This window comes from Ranitomeya imitator, chromosome 5, assembly GCF_032444005.1.
Source record: "Ranitomeya imitator isolate aRanImi1 chromosome 5, aRanImi1.pri, whole genome shotgun sequence".
NCBI lineage: Eukaryota > Metazoa > Chordata > Amphibia > Anura > Dendrobatidae > Ranitomeya > Ranitomeya imitator.
The window spans coordinates 404,376,838-404,398,529 of NC_091286.1; the positions used below are offsets into that span (position 1 = coordinate 404,376,838).

Here is a 21,692-nt window from a genome sequence, read left to right on the forward strand (position 1 = left end):
GTCATGCATAAAGGACTGAAATACTGATGGAGCATTGGAAAGCCCGAATGGCATAACCAGGTACTCAAAATGGCCCTCGGGCGTATTAAATACCGTTTTCCATTCATCGCCCTGTTTCATACGCACAAGATTATACGCACCACGAAGATCTATCTTGATGAACCAACTAGCCCCCTTAATCCGAGCAAACAAATCAGACAGCAGCGGCAAAGGGTACTGAAATTTGACCGTGATCTTATTAAGAAGGCGGTAATCAATACAAGGTCTCAAAGAACCATCCTTCTTGGCCACAAAAAAGAACCCTTCTTCTAATGGTGACGACGACGGGCGAATATGACCCTTCTCCAAGGATTCCTTTATATAACTCCGCATAGCGGCGTGTTCTGGCACAGATAAATTGAATAGTCGGCCCTTAGGAAACTTACTACCAGGAATCAAATTGATAGCACAATCACAATCCCTATGAGGAGGTAGGGCACTGGATTTGGGCTCATCAAATACATCTCGGTAATCAGACAAAAACTCCGGGACTTCAGAAGGGGTGGATGACGAAATAGACAAAAATGGAACATCACCATGTACCCCCTGACAACCCCAGCTGGACACAGACATAGATTTCCAATCCAATACTGGATTATGGACTTGTAGCCATGGCAACCCCAAAACGACCACATCGTGCAGATTATGCAACACCAAAAAGCGAATATCCTCCTGATGTGCAGGAGCCATGCACATGGTCAATTGGGTCCAGTACTGAGGCTTATTCTTGGCCAAAGGCGTAGCATCAATTCCTCTCAATGGAATAGGATACTGCAAGGGCTCCAAGAAAAAACCACAGCGCCTAGCATACTCCAAGTCCATCAAATTCAGGGCAGCGCCTGAATCCACAAATGCCATAACAGAATAGGATGACAAAGAGCAAATCAGAGTAACGGACAAAAGAAATTTCGACTGTACCGTACCAATGGTGGCAGACCTAGCGAAACGCTTAGTACGCTTAGGACAATCGGAGATAGCATGAGTGGAATCACCACAGTAAAAACACAGCCCATTCCGACGTCTGTGTTCTTGCCGTTCAGCTCTGGTCAAAGTCCTATCACATTGCATAGGCTCAGGTCTATGCTCAGATAATACCGCCAAATGGTACACAGCTTTACGCTCATGCAAGCGTCGATCGATCTGAATGGCCAAAGACATAGACTCATTCAGACCAGCAGGCATGGGAAATCCCACCATGACATCCTTAAGGGCTTCAGAGAGACCCTTTCTGAAAATTGCTGCCAGAGCACATTCATTCCACTGAGTGAGTACAGACCACTTCCTAAACTTCTGACAATATATCTCTACCTCATCCTGACCCTGACACACAGCCAGCAAGATTTTCTCTGCCTGATCCACTGAATTTGGTTCATCATGAAGCAATCCAAGCGCCAGAAAAAAACGCATCAACATCACGCAATGCCGGATCTCCTGGCGCAAGGGAAAATGCCCAGTCTTGAGGGTCGCCACGTAACAAAGAAATAATGATTTTCACTTGTTGAACAGGGTCACCTGAGGAGCGAGGTTGCAAAGCAAGAAACAATTTACAATTATTTTTGAAATTCAGAAACTTAGATCTATCCCCAAAAAACAAATCAGGAATAGGAATCCTAGGCTCTAACATCGGATTCTGAACCACAAAATCTTGAATGTTTTGTACCCTTGCAGTGAGATTATTCATACAAGAGGACAGACCTTGAATGTCCATATCTACACCTGTATCCTGAACCACCCAGAGGTAAAGGGGAAAAGAGAGACAAAACACACTGCAAAGAAAAAAAAATGGTCTCAACCTACCTGCAACCCTCAACCTACTGTGCAACCCTCAACCTACTGTCTCCTTCCCCATAATCCTGTAGAATGTAAGCCCGCAAGGGCAGGGTCCTCGCCCCTCTGTATCAGTCCGTCATTGTTAGTTTGTTTACTGTATGTGATATTTGTAACTTGTATGTAACCCCTTCTCATGTACAGCACCATGGAATCAATGGTGCTATATAAATAAATAATAATAATAATAATAATAACTTCTCTTATCCCTCTATTGAGATGCATTAATACTTTGGGCCACCTGTACTGTTATGACCTGGTGGTTAGGCCAATAATGGACCTGGTGGTTAAGAGCACACGGAATGACCTGATAGTTACTAATAACACAGAACAAGCTCTGAGACGTGGGAACTCTGCTGACCGCAATCCCTAATCCTATCACACACACTAGAAATAGCCGTGGATTGCTCCTAACGCTCCCTATGCAACTCGTCACAGCCTAAGGAACTAGCTAGCCCTAAAGATAGAAAAATAAAGCCTACCTTGCCTCAGAGAAATTCCCCAAAGGAAAAGGCAGCCCCCCACATATAATGACTGTGAGTTAAGACGAAACTACAAACACAGAGATGAAATAGATTTAGCAAAGTGAGGCCCGACTTACTGAACAGACAGAAGATAGGAAAGGTAACTTTGCGGTCAGCACAAAAACTACAAAAAGACCACACAGAGGGCGCAAAAAGACCCTCCGCACCGACTCACGGTGCGGAGGCGCTCCCTCTGCGTCCCAGAGCTTCCAGCAAGCAAGACAAAAATCAAAATAGCAAGCTGGACAGAAAAATAGCAAACCAGAGAAAAACAAGCAGGAACTTAGCTTCTGCTGGGAAGACAGGTCACAAGAACGATCCAGGAGCGAACTAGACCAATACTGGAACATTGACAGGTGGCATGGAGCAATGATCTAAGTGGAGTTAAATAGAGCAGCCAGCTAACGAATTAACCTCGTCACCTGTGGAAGGAAACTCAGAAGCCTCAGCCCCACTCACAACCACCAGAGGAAGCCCATGGACAGAACCAGCCGAAGTACCATTCATGACCACAGGAGGGAGCTTGACAACAGAATTCACAACAGTCCCCCTCAAGAAATTAGAAAATACCCTCTATTCTCAGATGACGCTAAGAGATTTAGTCTAGGGACAGCGGGAGAACTCCATGTGAAGCTAGTGAAGGGTTCAGCTGCCTGGAGGCCTCTCGCAAGGGGAGAGCTTCGGAGGTGTCTGGATGAAGAAATCCACCTCCCCTTTCCCCAACACATGGACAGTCTCGAAGGATCTTTCTTTTTAGGGAAAAACTTAGTGTTTAGGGGGGATTGTCAAGGTGAAAAGATATATTTTCATACACTTTTTGTACTTTTATATTCTTATGCTGTGAAACAATAAGTTTTCCCCTTTGCTTGTTGATGCAAATGTAACTGTATTTATGATGGCTGCCAGTATTCACCTTTGCCCTAGTTTTGTTTCTGCTGAGAAACTAGTTTCGTTTCTGAAGCTAAAGTATCATTTCTGCTGAAATGGAAACCTGAGTGACGTGGAGACAGGAGGATCCACCAGATGACGTCAGAACCAACCAGAAAGACTGAATACTAGACACATATTGCTTAACCCCGCCTAATCCCGCCTATTGCACGCCTTCCCCTCATAGAGTATATAATGCTGTGTATCAGGAAATAAAGTCAGTTGTTGCTGTGACGTTGCCACTACGTGTGGAAGCACAAGCATGCACTGAAATTGAACCAGCACTTTGTCTGACTCATTCTTATCCGGTACCAATGCTCATAATCTAATTTGGAATGACTGGTGAAGGAAGGATATTGTCGTGACGACCCCGACAGCTGCAGATTTGGCATTTTTATGTTTTTACAGCATTCACTGTGTTGGATAAATAATTTTCCATATGAAATATAAAACCTTTACAGACCTAGTGACACAAAATATGCTTACCTTTAACTTTTTTTTCATTGGGTGGAGGTAGAGGACTCAGAACAGGGGGAGTGATTTTACATTAGTTTTTAAAGCTTTTTTTTTTTTTTTACACATTTTTAAGCCCTTAGGGAAGTTGAACAATCTCCAGTGATCTACAGTATATTGAATTTCTTATGAAGCATGATTGCTGTAGTTTCACCTCCTAGATGCCCCTGCCCACTGAAGATAGGACCCACCTACTGCATCTAATCAATTGCTTTCAATAAAAAAAGGAACAATTTCCCAAACTGCAATCCTAACTGACCTTCTGTAATTTTGCTTGCAGTCTCTGCAGACGGATTTTGCTTGAGTCAAGTTCTGAATTTACCTACATTAAGAAAAGGGGGAAAAAAACTCTTAGCAACCTAAAGCTGGCCATAAACATGATATTGCTGTCAGCCGACATCAATCTGTCTCGGCTCTCCCATACGCATTAATGCTCACCTTGGCAGAGTGTACATATATTTTCAATGGACAGTGGGGAGAAATGCACTGACAGAGGTGTCTGGCTCCCCTGAAAACAAAATGTACTGGCTTAAAATTTCAACTGCTCGATTTTTATCTCCCCCTTATCATCTATTGGCGGAAAGTCGAGAGGCCCCGCCATATACATCAGACTTTTGGCAGGTCCAGCTGAAGCAGTTGGGTTTGGCCCATTTTCATCCAATGTGTAAGATGGTCTCAAAAGGTTATTTCCATCTTCATAGATGGGAATTATCAGATAGCACTTGTGACTTTAAGCAATTTTGCAATGTAATACATATTAAAATTTTCAGATATTCTTAAAATACGAACACTTTTCTTTGTTTACAGCTTGTTGCCTTGGAGACTGACCACCGCTGCTCGACAGCAGAATTATGCCTAATGCTTACAAGCTCTTTTCTATTGGCTATAAGAACTCTTGTGCAGCTGGCAAGACTCACTGGAGCTTGTTGTTACCTTGTAAGCCTGGCCAGCTTCATCTCAGCAGCAGTGGTCGGTCTCCTAGGCATGTGCTGTAAACAACATGGCTGGAAATGTCCACTCAGCCAGTTACTGGCCTCAGATGTGATGAGTCCTACACACTGCACTGGCATGTGCATAAGGCCTCATTATAAAACTGTCACTGTGTAAAGGTTTACCTGTGTGAACCTAGCCTGTAAGGCAGAATTCAGTTTACAGAGTTTCGAATTCTCGGAATGAGCTTCACCAAAAGACTCCAGATCAGACTGCAACTGCTGAACTGTGCTCTACAAAGAGAAGAGAAGAAAGAAATCAGCAAGAATCCAAATAAGACAAGGATCATCTGTATGACCAAAACAATGGAGGATAACTAACCGAACAATGGAGGAAAAAGGCCCTATTCATGACAGTGTTTACACCTTCATTCGCTGCAACATTTTTGAGCAAATCAGAAGTAGGTCAAAAATTGTGATATTTGGTGTTTTCGCGCTAGCCCCAGCCAGCTCCACCAAAATAGCTGATGCACAGGCGGAACAGGGTTTAGCCTATCCCGCCCATCTAATTCATTAACATTTGTGCTATTTTAGTAACGTAAACTTTGTCGGTAATGTTCTCCATTGGAGAACATTTTGAGTGTAGAAAGAATCCAACTCAATATCGACGCCTTATGCCATTAAGTATCTTTGCTTCACTATCTGTATGTCTGATAAATGTCGGTAAGACTGAAACATCTCGCTTGTACACGGTATTTCAGATGACACAAACAATTTCTTTAGCATCTTAATAAAGTGCCAAATTCTGTCTACACTTGAATCGTATAGGGTAGGACCCTATCTTATCACCTGAATATCTCATCTTTCCTTACAAATTTTGCAGAAAATATCTGGAGGAGCCACACACCAGTTAAGAGATGTTCCTAATTCATTGAGAATAAATGTCGTGCCAGATTGCCATATACAACATCAGTCTTATTGAAGCCGGTCCATAGTGTTCTAGATGACCTCTACATAGATGCTGATGACCGTGGTGGACCTGACGTAAAACTAGATTTATGTCCTGTAACTACAAGTTTCCAGGAAATGTAATGGATACCACTGATTTCTTTCTCACAACACAACAGCTCCAATAGATCTCACCTGCAGCTTCCCTTTCTCATATGCTAGCTTGTTCTTACTATCGGTCAGTTCATTCAATAATGACTCCACTTGTCTCTTGTTGTGCTAAAACAAAAGGATGGAAAAAATGTTAGTGAAGAAGGCAGTTCTGATGGTCGCGATACAAATGAATCGGTTTAGTATACAGAAAGTATGTGATGGGTAGCCCAGAGTGCTTAGGAACAGCCCTGCACAAAAACAATTAATTAGAACACTAGAGCCAAGTATCGACTAAACAATGTCCAGAAAGCAATTACACGGTGCCATAATATAGACCTGGTGTAAGAATCATCAGACATGGAGGATAATGCACTCGGCCTTACATAGTATCGATTTATCAGTTTTTCAAGGTCCTTTTTTTTAAACATGATATTTTTCTTGTTAGTAAAATATGATTTTTTCCTTAACACTGAAGGCATCAAAACTATGAATTAACACGTGTGGAATTATATACTTAACAAAAAGTGTGAAAAAACTGAAAATAGGTCTTATATTCTAGGTTCTTCAAAGTAGCTACCTTTTGCTTTGATGACGGCTTTTCACACTCTTGGCATTCTCTTGATGAGCTTCAAGAGGTAGTCACCGGAAATGGTCTTCCAACAATCTTGAAGGAGTTCCCAGAGATGCTTAGCACTTGTTGGCCCTTTTGCCTTCACTCTGCGGTCCAGCTCACCCCAAATCATCTCAATTGGATTCAAGTCTGGTGACTGTGGAGGCCAGGTCATCTGGCGTAGCACCCCATCACTCTCCTTCTTGGTCAAATAGCCCTTACACAACCTGGAGGTGTGTTTGGGGTCATTGTCCTGTTGAAAAATAAATGATGGTCCAACTAAACGCAAACCGGATGGAATAGCATGCCGATGCAAGATGCTGTGGTAGCCATGCTAGTTCAGTATGCCTTCAACTTTGAATAAATCCCCAACAGTGTCACCAGCAAAGCACCCCCACACCATCACACCTCCTTCTCCATGCTTCATGGGGGAACCAGGCATGTAGAGTCCATCCGTTCACCTTTTCTGCGTCGCACAAAGACACGGTGGTTGGAACCAAAGATCTCAAATTTGGACTCATCAGACCAAAGCACAGATTTCCACTGGTCTAATGTCCATTCCTTGTGTTCTTTAGCCCAAACAAGTCTCTTCTGCTTGTTGCCTGTCCTTAGCAGTGGTTTCCTAGCAGCTATTTTACCATGAAGGCCTGCTGCACAAAGTCTCTTCTTAACAGTTGTTGTAGAGATGTGTCTGCTGCTTGAATTCTCTGTGGCATTGACCTTGTCTCTAATCTGAACTGCTGTTAACCTGTGATTTCTGAGGCTGGTGACTCGGATAAACTTATCCTCAGAAGCCGAGGTGACTCTTGGTCTTCCTTTCCTGGGGCGGTCCTCATGTGAGCCAGCTTCTTTATAGCGCTTGATGGTTTTTGCCACTGCACTTGGGGACACTTTCAAAGTTTTCCCAATTTTTCGGACTGACTGATCTTCATTTTTTAAAGTAATGATGGCCACTCGTTTTTCTTTACTTAGAATTTGTATTATGGTGTTGAGGGAGGATCTAAAGTGATCCTTCACGGTTGACTCATTGATTTTCAAATTGATCTACAGAGCTTTGCCGGCAACTGAAAATGACCAGACGGAGACGTGTGTCTGTTTGGGGGGGATCGAGCAGATCTCTGACCCCTGTTTATTGTGTATCACTTTTCATAATCATAGAAGTTATACTTCAACCAATCATTATAAGAACACGCTCACAGTTCTTAACCTATAAGAATGCAGGAACAGTCTGTACGTCAAAGTCTCGTAGAACAATACACCCTCAGTCTCATGTCCTGTCCAGGTTGAAACAATCAAGGTCTCATAACAGCTGTGAACTTTACCTAGTAACAAAAATGTATCTCAAAATAGCAAGATAGAGTTGAAAAGCACAAAATAAAGCCTGCTTTAATTTTGATCTTAGTTTAACCCTTCACAATGGCAAGTAAAAAAGCAGCTAACAGTCTATTCAGTAGGACTATCAGCTGTGTATCCACCAGACTTCTGCATAACACAACTGATGGTCCCAACCCCATTTATAAGGCAAGAAATCCCACTTATTAAACCTGACAGGGCACACCAGTGAAGTGAAAACCATTTCCGGTGACTACCTCTTGAAGCTCATCAAGAGAATGCCAAGAGTGTGCTAAGCAGTCATCAAATCAAAAGGTGGCTACTTTGAAGAACCTAGAATATAAGACATAATTTCAGTTTCACACTTTTTTGTTAAGTATATAATTCCACATGTGTTAATTCATAGTTTTGATGCCTTCAGTGTGAATTTACAATTTTCATATGGTAAAAGGCATGAAGGAAAAGAAGAGCACTCACTGTCCGTACAAAAGGTCCGTTCTTTATTGATTTATGGCTTCACAGTAAAATAGCAGGACATGGCAGGGAGAAACAATGGAGAAGGACGACTGCCGTTTCACGCTACTGTGCTTCTACGGGTCCGTATAAGCGAAGTAGCGTGAAACGGCCGTCGTCCTTCTCCATTGTTTCTCCCTGCCATGTCCTGCTATTTTACTGTGAAGCCATAAATCAATAAAGAACGGACCTTTTGTACGGACGGGGAGTGCTCTTCTTTTCCTTCATGCCTTTTACCATTTGAGACAGTTTTTTTTCCTCTGAATGAGCACCCATAGTCCGGAGTGGCTGAAGCACGCTTTACAGCTACAGGGAGGTGAAATTGGTGTAACAGGCTGATTGTGCGCACTTCTAATTTCTACATTGTTTTTGTTTTACAATTTTCATAGTCATGAAAATACAGAAAAATCTTTAAATGAGAAGGTGTGTCGAAAATTTTGGTCTGTACTGTATATGTATCCAGGTTATTTAAAATACATATGGTCAGTCATTGCAGGAATTAAAAGGGGCTGTCTACCTTATAGCAAAATGTACTAGCAAGTGATAGCGTGTTATGATGTGTCACACTGTGCGGTACTATAGCTATTTCTTAAGGTACCGTCACACAGTGGCATTTTGATCGCTACGACGGCACGATTCGTGAAGTTCCAGCAATATAGTTACGATCTCGCAGTGTCTGACACGCTCCTGCGATCAGAGACCCCGCTGAGAATCGTACGTCGTAGCAGATCGTTTGAAACTTTCTTTCGTAGTCTAGTGTCTCGCTGTGGCGGCATAATCGCATGGTGTAACAAAGGTGTGCACGGTATTGTATACGATGTGCGCATAGTAACCAACGGCTTCTACATCGCACATATGTCATGAAATTATCGCTCCAGCGTCGTACATTGCAAAGTGTGACAGCAGTCTACGACGCTGGAGCGATATTGTTACGATGCTGGAGCATCACGGATCGTGCCGTCGTGGCGATCAAAATGCCACTGTGTGACGGTACCCTTACCCCAGCACTGGAAGGCCCATTGCTGCCCATGGAAGAGATATGTAAGCATTGAACATCAGCTGTTCCAGATTCTATAGGAAATAGGGATTTTTTGGTACTCACCATAAAATCCTTTTCTCCTAGACGCTCATTGGGGGACACAGACCATGGGTGTTATGCTGCTGCCACTAGGAGGACACTAAGCAAAAAAACATAGAGATTAGATCCTCCTCCGCAGTATACACCCTCTGCTGGCTCTACCCTGAACTAGTTAGGGTCAAAGCAGTAGGAGCTCATAAATGGTAAATAATAAGACAACATGTCAAAAACCAAAGAGCAAACCACAAGCCAACAGGCTAATAGGGTGGGTGCTGTGTGACCCAATGGGCGTCTTGGAGAAAAGGATTTTACAGTGAGTACACAAAAATCCCCATTTCTCCTTCGCCTCATTGGGGGGAACCAGACCATGGGACATCCCAAAGCAGTCCATGGGTGAGAAACAATGCGACAGCTGAAACCTAGTGTACCACCAGGTCAAATCTGCCCTAGAGATATGATACTGCCGATTGTAGAATCCGTCTGCCAAAGGCCACATCTGCAGTAGCTTGCGAAAGAATGTTGTGAGGCTTAACAACCACGTGCAGGCTGGACCAGCCGCTGCCGTGCACCCTTGCTGTGCCAATGCCTGGTGCTGAATGGCCAAGGAAACATCCACTAACCGAGTGGAGTGTGCCTTGATCCTCGCAGGGATAGGCTGAACTCTGGCACAGTAAGCGTCATGAATCACTGAAGTGATCCCTCTGCTATAGCAGCCTTAGAAACAGGTAAGCCCCTTTCTGTTTCCCTTTGTTGGAAACATGCAGAAAGATGGAATCAGATTAGTGAAAAGACGCTATCCTGGGAAAGTATTTCCTGAGTGCCCTCACAAGTCAAGGAGTGGAGAACCTTGTCTGTACGATGACCCGGAGCTAGGCAGAATGAAAGGAAGAAACGGTCTTAGACAAAGAAAAGGAAGGAAACAATCGTCAACACCGCCTTGTCCTGGCGGAAAACCGGAAAAGGAGCTTTGCCAGACAAAGCTGCTAACTTAGAAACCCGCCTGATGGATATCATTGCCACAACAAAAGCAACTTTTCCAAGAAAGAAGGGGAAGCGACATATCCTGCAGGAGGTTCTAAGGAAGCCTCCTGGAAGGCACCTAGGGCCAGATGAAGATTCCAAGTATCCAGTGGCATCTTATAGAGAGGAACAAGATGCAACACCCCCTGTATGAAGGTCTTAACCAGTGATTTGGAAACTATTCTTCGGTGGAACGGGAAGGATAGAGCTGAAATTTTGCCTTCAAGAGATGCTAGTGTCAGACCTGAGTCAAATTCAGCCTGGAGAAACTGCAAGATGGAAGAAATAGAAAAACAAGAGTTGAACATCCACGGATCTTGCACCAAGAGAAAAAAGGCCTTCCAGATGCGAGGGTAAATGCGCATGGATGTAGGTTTTCACGCATAAATCATAGTGGAAGCCACTTATTGCGAGAAAACCTGCCTGGGCTAAAAAACCAGGATTCAATGGCCAAGCCGTTGAACTCCAAACCCTGGAATCCTGGTGAAAGATTGGCCCTTGAAAGAGAAGGTCTAGATGGTCAAGTAACCGCTGGGGGAGGGGACTAGTTGCACTAGATCCGTGTACCGTGCTCTGCGTAGCCAGACTGGGGCGACGAGAATCACTGGGACTCCCTCCGCCTTGATCTTCCCAGATGACCCTTGGGATTAGCAGAAACGGCGGAGAAGAATTAATGGAAGCGAAACGGATGCCATGGAAGCACCAGGTCATCGGACCCGAGGGCAATTGGGTCACGGAACGGAGCTAAAAAAGCCAAGGCTTTGGCGTTTAGCGTAGAGGCCATGAGGTCTATATGCAGCGTTACCCAGCATTGCCAAACGCGCTGAAAGGCTACCGGGGAAAGGGACCAGTGTTTTGAGATCAGGCCCTGGCGGCTGAGGAAAAGTGCGCCCAATTCCTTACCCCTAGAACATGAACTGCGAAAACCAGTAAATGGTTTGTATCGGCCCCTTGCAGAATGTGAACTACATCAAACATAGCTCCTGTGCTTCCTTAGCCCTCCTGACGACAGATGTATGCGACAGCCGTGGAGTTGACTTGTTGGATCCGGAGGGGACGACTGTCGAGATGCCGGCGAAAATGCTGAAGGACTAGTCTGATTGCCCGGATCTCAAGAAAATTGATCGGGAAATCGGATTACCAAAGGGGAAAGCGTCCTGTACCGTGTGGTGATGGGAGATCACTCTCCAACCTAGGAGACTGGCATCGGTGGTCAACACCCGCAAGCGATCAGGAAGAAGTACTTTACCCGAATCAATGAGGACAACAATTTCCACTGCCTCAGAGACCGCCTGATCCGGAAAGACTGGCGAAAAAAGGCTGTCCAGAGGATGCATATCTGTCCCACGCTGGTAGCAATGCCTGCTGCAGAGGAAGGAGATGTAGATGAGCGAACGGTACTGATTGGATTGTCAGCACCATTTTTCCCTGGACCTGCGTTCCAAACTGCAGGGAAAGAGAACGGCTGAGGGGAAGCTTCCGAGCTTCCTGGATAAGTGTGGAAATCTTTCTTGAAGGGGGGAATTATCAACCCTTGGGAAGCGTCCGGGCCTAAAAACGAGGATCCTCTGGGATAGGGCTGGAAAGGACTTGCTCAGGTTCACTAACAAACCTAGATGAATGAGAGTGTCCACAGTGATGCTGACACTCTCTGCGCAGGCTTGAAGGGATGATCCCTTGATAATAGTCTAGGTTGGGCAGAATCACCACTCCCCGAGAGTGCAGTATAGAAATAAAGACTGCCATGACTTTGGAGAACAGCCTGGGAGCCGTGGCGAGGTCAAAGGGTAAAGTCAAATGAACTGAAAGTGGTTATCTCCGATGGCGAAGCGGAGACATCCTTGTCGGCCTGAGAAGGATTGGAATGTGAGGTGATAACAGAATGGTAAAATTCCATTTTGAAATGACGCACCCTGACAAACTTGTTCATCAGTTTTAAGTCTAGGATGGGACGCATGGTTCCGTCCTTCTTTGGAACCACAAATGGGTTTGCGTAAAACTGTTTGAACCTGTCTGTGTGTGGGACCAGGACAATGGTTCCGTAGATGCGGGTACATAAATGGGCTGATAAGGTGGAGCCGCTTGCTCCTTCTGTCCTTGAAAGACAGGACCGGAGTAAACGTGTTGGCGAGGGGGACAGGAATTCCATGTTCCCATCAGGAACCACTAGATTTCCGACCCATGGTCGAGAATGACCGCCAGCCAGACCTGATAAAACCAGGAGTAGACGGATGCCTACCTTGTCCGTGTCTTTCAGATACTGCAATGAGTCTTTGAGCAGAGAAACTTGTGGGAAGGGGTACCCTTGGGTTTGGACCATGAAGGTCTGCATTTCCAGGAATGAGAGAGCTTGAATGAAGGATGTGAATCCTTGTCCAAGCAGATGACCAGCCTGCGTTAGTGTAAGACAGCTTGTGGTGAACCTGTTGATGATTTAGACAGGGCCGACTGAAGATGCTCTTTCCTCCAGTAGCATAATAAACTCCCACTCTGGAATGGAAGGGAGTTAGAGATTTTCTGGAAGCGGAATCTGCTCGCTACTCCCAAAGCCATAAGGCTCCCTTGATGGTAATGGCGTTTGGGATATAAGAGCATCGTCGTCTGCTGTATCCAGGGATGCATGTACCCATAATCCCAGGCCTAGGCTATTTGGTAATCCAGACTGACCACCTAGCAAGGCAAACGATTGTCTTGACCGTTCTTGGCTAGGGCCTTAGCGCAGACCATCATGGCTCTGGCCGCCTAGGAGATGGCGAGGGAAGGGAAGAGAGTTGCCCCAGAAGCCTCAATAGACTAACTGCGGAAGATTGCCAATTGGGCGGTCAGTGGGGATTTTAATAGACAAGCCGTCGGTCAAAGACAGTAGAGCTTAGTAAACGAACCGCAATATAGGATCAATTGTTGGAGACACCTTCCACTCTCTTTTTATAGTGTGTGGACAAAGTGGTACCGTGCTTTAACGGCTTTAGCCCTGTAAATCATTTGTAGGGCGACTGCTATGTCTCTGACCAATGTCAGAAACTCAGTGTAAAGACGTTTGGTCCTTTTGAAGGTCCCAGTGAGATAAGGACTAATTCCTGACATTGTAAGGCTCTTATGGTACTCTAGCGAGTCCAGGTATATGGCCACAACCTGAGTAATGTTCGCTGCAACCCCAGAGACGGGGGAGTTGGAAAGGGAGCTCACGTACACCAAAAAAAAAAAAATAGGGATTTTTGGTTACTCACCGTAAAATCCTTTTCTCCAAGACGCTCATTGGGGGACACAGGACTGTGGGTGTATGCTTCTGCCGCCAGGAGGCTGACACTAAGTAAACTTAAAAAAAAAAAGTTAGCACCTCCTCCATCGTATACACCCTGACACTGGCTACCAGAGACTCCAGTTTGGTGCAAAAAGCAGTAGGAGAACAAAACAATAAACAATATAACAGCATAAATACAGAAACTTATGTCTAGAAAAGATCTTACTGACTAATAAAATCAGATATAACAAAAGCAGCCATAAGGCTACCAGGGAGGGAGCTGTGTCCCCCAATGAGCGTCTTGGAGAAAAGGATTTTACGGTGAGTAACCAAAAATCCCTATTTCTCCTTCGCCTCATTGGGGGACACAGGACTGTGGGATGTCCTAAAGCAGTCCCTGGGTGGGAAAAATAACTCACCAGAAAAAGACATCCAGATAATGTTTGTCTATAAATGCGCCACTGCCGCTTGAAGAATTCTTCTACCCAGACTTGCATCTGCAGAGGTCTGGGAGTGGACATTATAATGTTTGACAAATGTATGCAGACTAGACCAGGTCGCAGCCTTGCAAACCTGCTCTGCTGAGGCCTGGTGCCGAACGGCCCAGGAAGCCCCCACTGCTCTAGTCGAATGAGCCTTGATTCCGGCCGGAACCGTCATGCCCATGGAGCGATAAGCCTCCTGAATGGTCGCCCTTATCCATCTGGCCAGGGTAGATTTTGAAGCCGCGCATCCCTTCCTGCGACCCTGCGGAAGGACAAACAGGGCATCTGTCTGGCGAAAGGGGGCCGTACGGGAAACGTACCTCCTCAGAGCCCTCACCAGATCCAACGTATGGAGAGCTTTTTCTACACGGTGCATAGGTGCCGGACAAAAAGAGGGCAGAACAATATCTTCATTGATGTGAAATGATGAAACAACCTTCGGCAAAAAGGACGGTGCTGGTCTGAGCACCACCTTGTCCTGATGAAAACGCAAAAAAGGAGGACGACAAGAAAGAGCTGCCAGCTCCGATACCCGTCTTATGGATGTTATGGCCACTAAAAATACGACTTTCCAAGAGAGAAACATCAAAGAAACCTCTTGAAGAGGCTCAAAAGGAGCGTCCTGTAAAGCCCTTAAGACCAGATTAAGGTCCCAAGCTTCCAAAGGAGTCTTATAAGGAGGGACCTTATGAGCGACTCCCTGGAAAAAAGTCCTGACTTGACGATTAGGAGCAATCCTGCGCTGAAAAAGTACTGATAAAGCCGAAACCTGCCTTTTAAGGGTACTAGGAGCAAGCCCAGAAACCAGGCCTGCTTGAAGGAAGGCTAGAATGTTTGGAACGGAGAAACGCAGAGGAGGCAGCCCGCGTTCTCTACACCAGGAAAGAAACACCTTCCAAGTGTGATAATAAATCCTGGCCGAAACGGACTTACGTGCACTGATCATGGTATCAGCCACTTCTTGAGAAAAGCCAGCCTGAGTTAAAACCCAAGATTCAACGGCCAGGCCGTCAAACGTAGGACCTCTGAGTTCTGGTGGTAGATCGGCCCTTGAGATAGAAGATCCGGCCGATCGGGGAGCCGCCAAGGAACCCCGGCGAGAAGTTGTACCAGGTCTGCATACCAGGTCCGTCGTGGCCAATCCGGAGCGATCAGGATGGCCGGCACTCTCTCTGATTTGATCTTCTTGATTACCCTCGGGAGCAGTGCCAGAGGAGGGAACAGATAAGAGAGATGAAATTGGTTCCAAGACAGTACCAGTGCATCCACGGCGATAGCCTGGGGATCTCGGTACCGAGAGACAAAACTGGGCACCTTGGCATTCACCTTGGACGCCATTAGATCCACGTCTGGAGTTCCCCAAAGATGGCATATCTGCAAAAAAACCTCGGGATGGAGAGACCATTCCCCGGAGGCTAGACCCTGACGGCTTAGGAAATCTGCCGCCCAGTTTTCTTCGCCCGGAATGTGGACCGCTGAGATCACAGAGTGATTTCTCTCCGCCCAGAGTAGAATCAGTTTTACCTCCTGCATGGCTGCCTTGCTGCGGGTGCCCCCCTGGTGATTTATGTAAGCTACCGCTGTGGCGTTGTCCGATTGAATCCGGACAGGGCGACCCGCCAGAAGATGGTGAAAACGTAACAAGGCTAGCCGGACAGCTCGAATCTCTAAGATGTTGATGGGGAGGTCTGATTCCCGAGGAGACCAGCGTCCCTGAGCTGTGTGATGGAAGAACACTGCTCCCCAACCCAGGAGACTGGCATCTGTTGTGACCACTAGCCAATTGGTTGGGGGAAAGGGCTTCCCCCTGAGTAGAGATGAGCTGTTTAGCCACCAAGCGAGAGCCTGTTTGGTCTGGAAAGACAACCGAAATTTGCGGTTGAGAGAGAGAGGATTTCTGTTCCATGCTGATAGGATTGCACGTTGGAGGGGTCGAAGATGAAACTGTGCAAACGGAACCGCCTCTATGGTTGCAACCATCTTTCCTAACACCCTCATCCCGGATCGAATCGTATGAGGGTAAGGTTGTAGAAGATTCCTCACTTCCCGCCGAAGGGCTAGGACCTTGTCCTGGGGAAGGATAGTTAGGGCTTGAGAGGTGTCGAAGATCATGCCTAAAAAAGAGATTTTTCGAGACGGCTGTAGGGATGACTTCCTTAAATTTACCAACCAACCTAGACGGGAAAGGGTGTCCAGAGTGATGCCGACATTTTCCTTGCAGGACTGAAATGTTGGTCCCTTGATCAGCAGATCGTCTAGGTATGGCAAGACGACAATACCTCGGGAGTGCAGAATGGACACCACAGTGGACATGACTTTTGTGAACACCCTGGGAGCGGAAGCCAGTCCGAAAGGTAATGCCGTGAACTGGAAGTGTAGATTGTTTACGGCAAACCGGAGAAATCTTTGATGGAGCGGAAAGATGGGAATATGAAGATAAGCATCCTGAATGTCTACTGAGGCCAAAAATTCTCCCTTTTCCAGAGAGGCGATGACCGACCGCAGAGACTCCATCCAAAAGTGTCGAACGCGGACAAACTTGTTTAAGAGTTTGAGATCTAGGATAGGCCTCACTGCTCCATCCTTTTTGGGCACTACAAAAAGATTGGAATAAAAGCCCTGAAATCTTTCTTCCTTTGGAACAGGAGAAATGACACCGCTGATACGGAGAGACTCTATGGAATTGAACAAGCTTTGACGAAGAGATTTGCACTTGGGAAGACGGGATGGGAAGAACCGGGGAGGAGGGAGACAGACCAGCTCTATCTTGTAACCTGAAGATACGAGCTCTGCCACCCACTGGTCGTGGATTACCTGAAGCCAGACCTGGCGAAATAAAAGTAGACGTCCGCCTACCTTTTTGGAGACGCCCGGAAGAGGCCTCCAGTCACTTGGCCGAAAATCTTTGCGTCCTAGATCCTCTAGATCTAGAAGACTGGGGACGCATTCTTCCCTCCTGGCTGGCCGTATAAGGGGTCCGACCGTCTCGGTCCTGATTGGGCCGACCCTGCGCAGGAGAACCTGATGCTGGGGCCCATCTGACATAGCGAAAGGTTCTAAAACGAGCCTGAAATTGGCGCCGAAAAGGCTGTCTAGCCCTCTGCTGAGGAAGAAACTTACTTTTCCCTCCTGTGGAGTCAGAAATGAGCTGATCCAGCTTCTCTCCGAACAAACGACCACCCTGATACGGCAGGGATGTAAGAGATTTCTTAGAGGTAGAATCAGCCCGCCAGGACCTTAACCAAAGGGCCCTTCTGATGGCAATAGCATTAGATGCAGCCGAGGAAGCACAATCTGCCGCATCCAGAGATGCGTTAATCAGATAGCTACCGGCCATAGCTACCTGAGATGACATTTCAGCCAATTCTGCTGACACATTACCTTCCTGGAGAGCCTTAGATAACGAGTCAGACCAAGATATCATAGCCCTGGCAACCCAAGTTGCTGCAAAGGAAGGAAAAATTGCTGAGCTTGAGGCCTCGAAGACGGAACGAGCCAAGCTCTCTATAAGGCGATCCGTAGGATCCTTAATCGATGAGCCATTAGGGAGAGATAGCAACGTGTTAGAGGCTAAACGGGACACTGGAGGATCTACAGAAGGATTTTCTGCCCAATCACTACAAAGTTCCGAAGCAAAGGGATACCTAGCCTTCAGAGCTCTTTGCCCTGAAAAGCGTTTGTCCGGGTGCTCCCTATTGCGTCGAATCAGGTCCTCGAACTCAGGATGAGAGGAAAAAACCCTATGGGCCCGTTTAGACCGCTTAAATGAGACCTTATGATCAGAGGAAGAGACGAGCTTGTCTTCTATCCCCAAAGACTGATTGACAGCTTCAATTAGGCTGTCTACTGACTCCTGAAACCCAGGTTTATCAAAATTAAGAGACCCTTCCGACTCATAGTCAGTCTCAACTTCACCGCTTTCTGCAGGGGAAGGAGGGCGAGATACGGAACTCCAGGATGCAGAAGCACCTGAGTGCCTGGGAGACGCTTTGCGAATCCGCTTCCCATGCGTCTGTCGAGTGAGAGCGCGGCCCCTGCAGGCCGAAGACTCCTGAGACCCCGAGGCCCTCTCTGAGACAGGTGGATTACCGGTCCCGACCGCCGGGGTCTGCAGCGATTTGATCGCTTCAGTAAGGGACGCCATGGATTGTGACAAGGACGTGACCCATTCCGGAGGAGCTACCACAGCGTCTGGCTGAGGGACCGGAGCCGGAGAGACTACTGGAGGACTGGCAGGGGGGGCTCCTGGACACGTTCAGAGTCACAGGCCTCACAGAGGCGATTACTTTGGGCGTGCGAAAAAAGGGCATTACAAGATACACAACCGGTAAAAAGAACCGTGTGAGTCTTAACCTTTCTAGACATAATGATCCGTAATGCTATACCCAGGGCCAGAGACTGGGAAAAAAGGAATGCTTCAGTCCAGCTGGAGAGAGAAGCACTTACCCCAGTCCTGTGTCCCCACGAATACAGAGATGGATCCTGACAGCACGATACGGAGCCCAAATGTGCTGCCTTATATGTCCAGCAGGCTATAGGGGGGAGGGACCGCCAAACTAAGCCGCAGCCTAGAGCAGGCCCGAAGCCGCGGCCTCAATTTTCCCCCTCAGTGACCGGAGAAACCGGAACCGGACGTGACGCGCCGGAAGGGGCGGAGCCCCGCAGCGCGGCCTGCCGCCCGGAAGTCCCGGGCTCCAGGAAACAGCCCCACGCCTGCAAGGAGCCAGGCAGGGCCGAAGCCTCCGGAGGAACAGCGGCGCCGATCTCTCAACACCACGCCGCCGCTCAGGAGCGCTGCGGCGCCGCCGACCGAACGCCGCAGCTCTGCTAACGCCGCAGCGCCTGACCGAAACGTAGCCGCCCCAGCACAAGAAAGGACGCCTGCCTCACCCGGAGACCGCCGCAACAGGTACTCAGGAGCCCCCCCTTTGACACACCACACTCAGCGAGGGGTGGAAATAAATGACGGTGCAGGAACCCAAACTCCATTATCCCAGGATAAGGAGAGGGACCGTCCTCCACCCCAGCTAACAACCCACGCAGGGGTGTGGAAATCAGGGGGGAACACACGGACGTCTAGGTGCACCTGTACAGCCTAGGGTCTAGATACCTCACGGTGGTCAGGGCCAAGTCCAGTGAAAAATCCCACGTAGCGGGGAAGGATACGTGGAGAAGTATCACACATGCTTGCCCGTTGATGGTTTGGGGAGATCGGACCCTCAAAAAGGTCCGTCGCCCCCTCAATCCAAAAGTTGAAAGTCGGGTCCAAAAATCCAGGACCCAGAGATGTGCCTCCTTGAGACACTAAGCATAAACTGGAGTCTCTGGTAGCCAGTGTCAGGGTGTATACGATGGAGGAGGAGCTAACTTTTTTTTTTTTAAGTTTACTTAGTGTCAGCCTCCTGGCGGCAGAAGCATACACCCACAGTCCTGTGTCCCCCAATGAGGCGAAGGAGAAAAACAGCAGAATGCCTGGGGGACGAGCTACTGAGACGTTAGCCAGAAAATTGGACATTCTTTGCTGCTGTGAGCTTCTGTCTGAAGAAACTCGAATGGCAGAGGGGCCTTCATTGTAAGGTAAACTGAAGGGGCATTACACGCAGTACACGAGGCGTAATCGTGCGTTCTATCAGACAGTGCTCCCAGGTCATATGTCCGTGCCTCCAGAGACGGCAGTCTGCGTAGCGGTGACAGACGAGTAATTATCTGCAGTCCGAAACGACCCTTGTGGTAGAAAGCTCCTTGGAAGACTGTTCTCCGGCAAAGTGCCGCACGTTGGGGTCTGATATAATGCAAGGTCCGTCTGTGGATGATTCTGCTGGTCTGCAGCAGGGAATATTAGCCCATTACACATGCCCATATCTCTGCACTGAAGCACTTTATGCATATGCAGGCAAGTGGAACTTTGCAGCCAGTAATACAGATTCCACTGTAATCATGTCCCCTTTTGTTTGTGTTCAAGGCAGATTTGGCACCTCTCGTGAGGATCAAGAGGTGCCAGAAATGAGGGTGGAGTCGGCCGGGAGGGCGGAGTTAGGCCTAACCCGGCCAGAAGCCGGGACCTAAATTTTTGATCGCGCAGATGGCTGCGGAAGCCGCGGCACGGCGTGGGCGGCTGCGGTACGGCAATGGCGGCTGCGTCACAGTAATGACGGCAGCGGCACAGCATTGGCAGCCACGTCATGGAGATGAGGGTGGCTGGCGCGGTAATAGCAGCAGCGGCCGTGGCACTGCAATTGCGGCCGCGTCACAGTGATGGAGGTGGCGGCAAAGACGGCGGCGGCCGCGAGCCTGGGGGTGACCATGCTGGTAAGCGGCGGAGGCCGCGATGTCAGAGACCGCCTGAGAAGCCGCAAAGGGGGAGGCTGAGGCCGCAATGTAGCATAGGCCGCAAAGGTCACCAGGATATGTAAAACCACTCGCGATCCGCATGGATTATCTCCTCAATCATCATCCCTTTGATAGGGAGGTGGAGAGGATTTGTTAGCCTCCAGTAACCATCCACTTTCTGTCAGTGGTGGTGCAGTGAGGCCGACGGACGCCGCATGGAGCCTCTGCATGTTACCTGAGGTAATTTTTTTGTCAGGATTGTTGAGGCAAGCTGGCATGTCCGGCTGAAGAACCTGGCTCCAGAAGGGGGTATTTGGGGGCGACACCCCATGTTCCGGTCTATTGTTAATATGGGGAGAGAGGACCCATTAAAGGAATCCGATGCCCCGATGAGAACTCAGGCTGGCGTTGCAGGAGGGAATACGGGGAGGCGACACTCCACGTGCCCGCCTGTTGCTGATTTTGGGAGATCAGGACTTTGAAAGGCCCCATATCCCCTTGAATCCATAGAAAAAAGGATAAAAAAGTAAAAAAAGGAAAAAGTTAAAATGATAACGTAGGGGTCTGAAGCCAGACCCTAGTGCCTCCTACAGATACTAAGCAAAAACTGGTCCAGGGTAGAGCCAGCAGAGGCTAAATACTGCGGAGAAGGAGCTAATCTCTTTATGTTTTTTGCTTAATGTCCTCCTAGTGGCAGCAGCATAACACCATTGGTCTGTGTCCCCCAATGAGGCGAAGGAGAAATAAATTGGCGCTAGTGATGTAATTTATCGGTGTGACCACTCACTGCCTTTTTCCCACTCTATGTTACATTTGTACCTGATCAATGTCATGTATCCACGGTGGCGCAGTGGTTAGCACAGCAGCCTTGCAGCGCTGGAGTCCTGGGTTCTAATCCCACTCAGGACAACATCTGCAAAGAGTTTGTATGTTCTCTCCGTGTTTGCGTGGTTTCCTCCGGGTACTCCGGTTTCCTCCCACATTCCAAAGACATACTGATAGTGAATTTAGATTGTGAGCCCCATCGGGGACAGCGATGATAATGTGTGCAAACTGTAAAGCGCTGCGGAATATGTTAGCGCTATATAAAAATAAAGATTATTATTATTATTATTATGTATCCGCACTCATTCAGCACATGTACAAATTGAGGCAAGACCATCAAAACCCAGGAAAGTGGTGACAAGTTTAAGTCAATGACCACCATCATTTTACTTATATGG

General features: G+C 47.5%; 1 protein-coding gene across 4 annotated transcripts in view; it reads right to left on the minus strand.

The window, feature by feature from the left end:
• The window catches only part of CCDC150 (coiled-coil domain containing 150), a 162,776-nt gene that overhangs the window by 55,491 nt on the left and 85,593 nt on the right, over positions 1–21,692 (minus strand). For all 4 annotated transcript variants that reach the window (XM_069726963.1, XM_069726966.1, XM_069726967.1 and 1 more), the window contains 3 exons: positions 5,903–5,986; positions 4,946–5,053; positions 4,090–4,152 (listed from right to left, as the gene is read on the minus strand). In XM_069726963.1, coding sequence (XP_069583064.1) covers positions 4,090–4,152; positions 4,946–5,053; positions 5,903–5,986 — 255 coding nt within the window. The remainder of the gene's footprint in view (positions 1–4,089; positions 4,153–4,945; positions 5,054–5,902; positions 5,987–21,692) is intronic.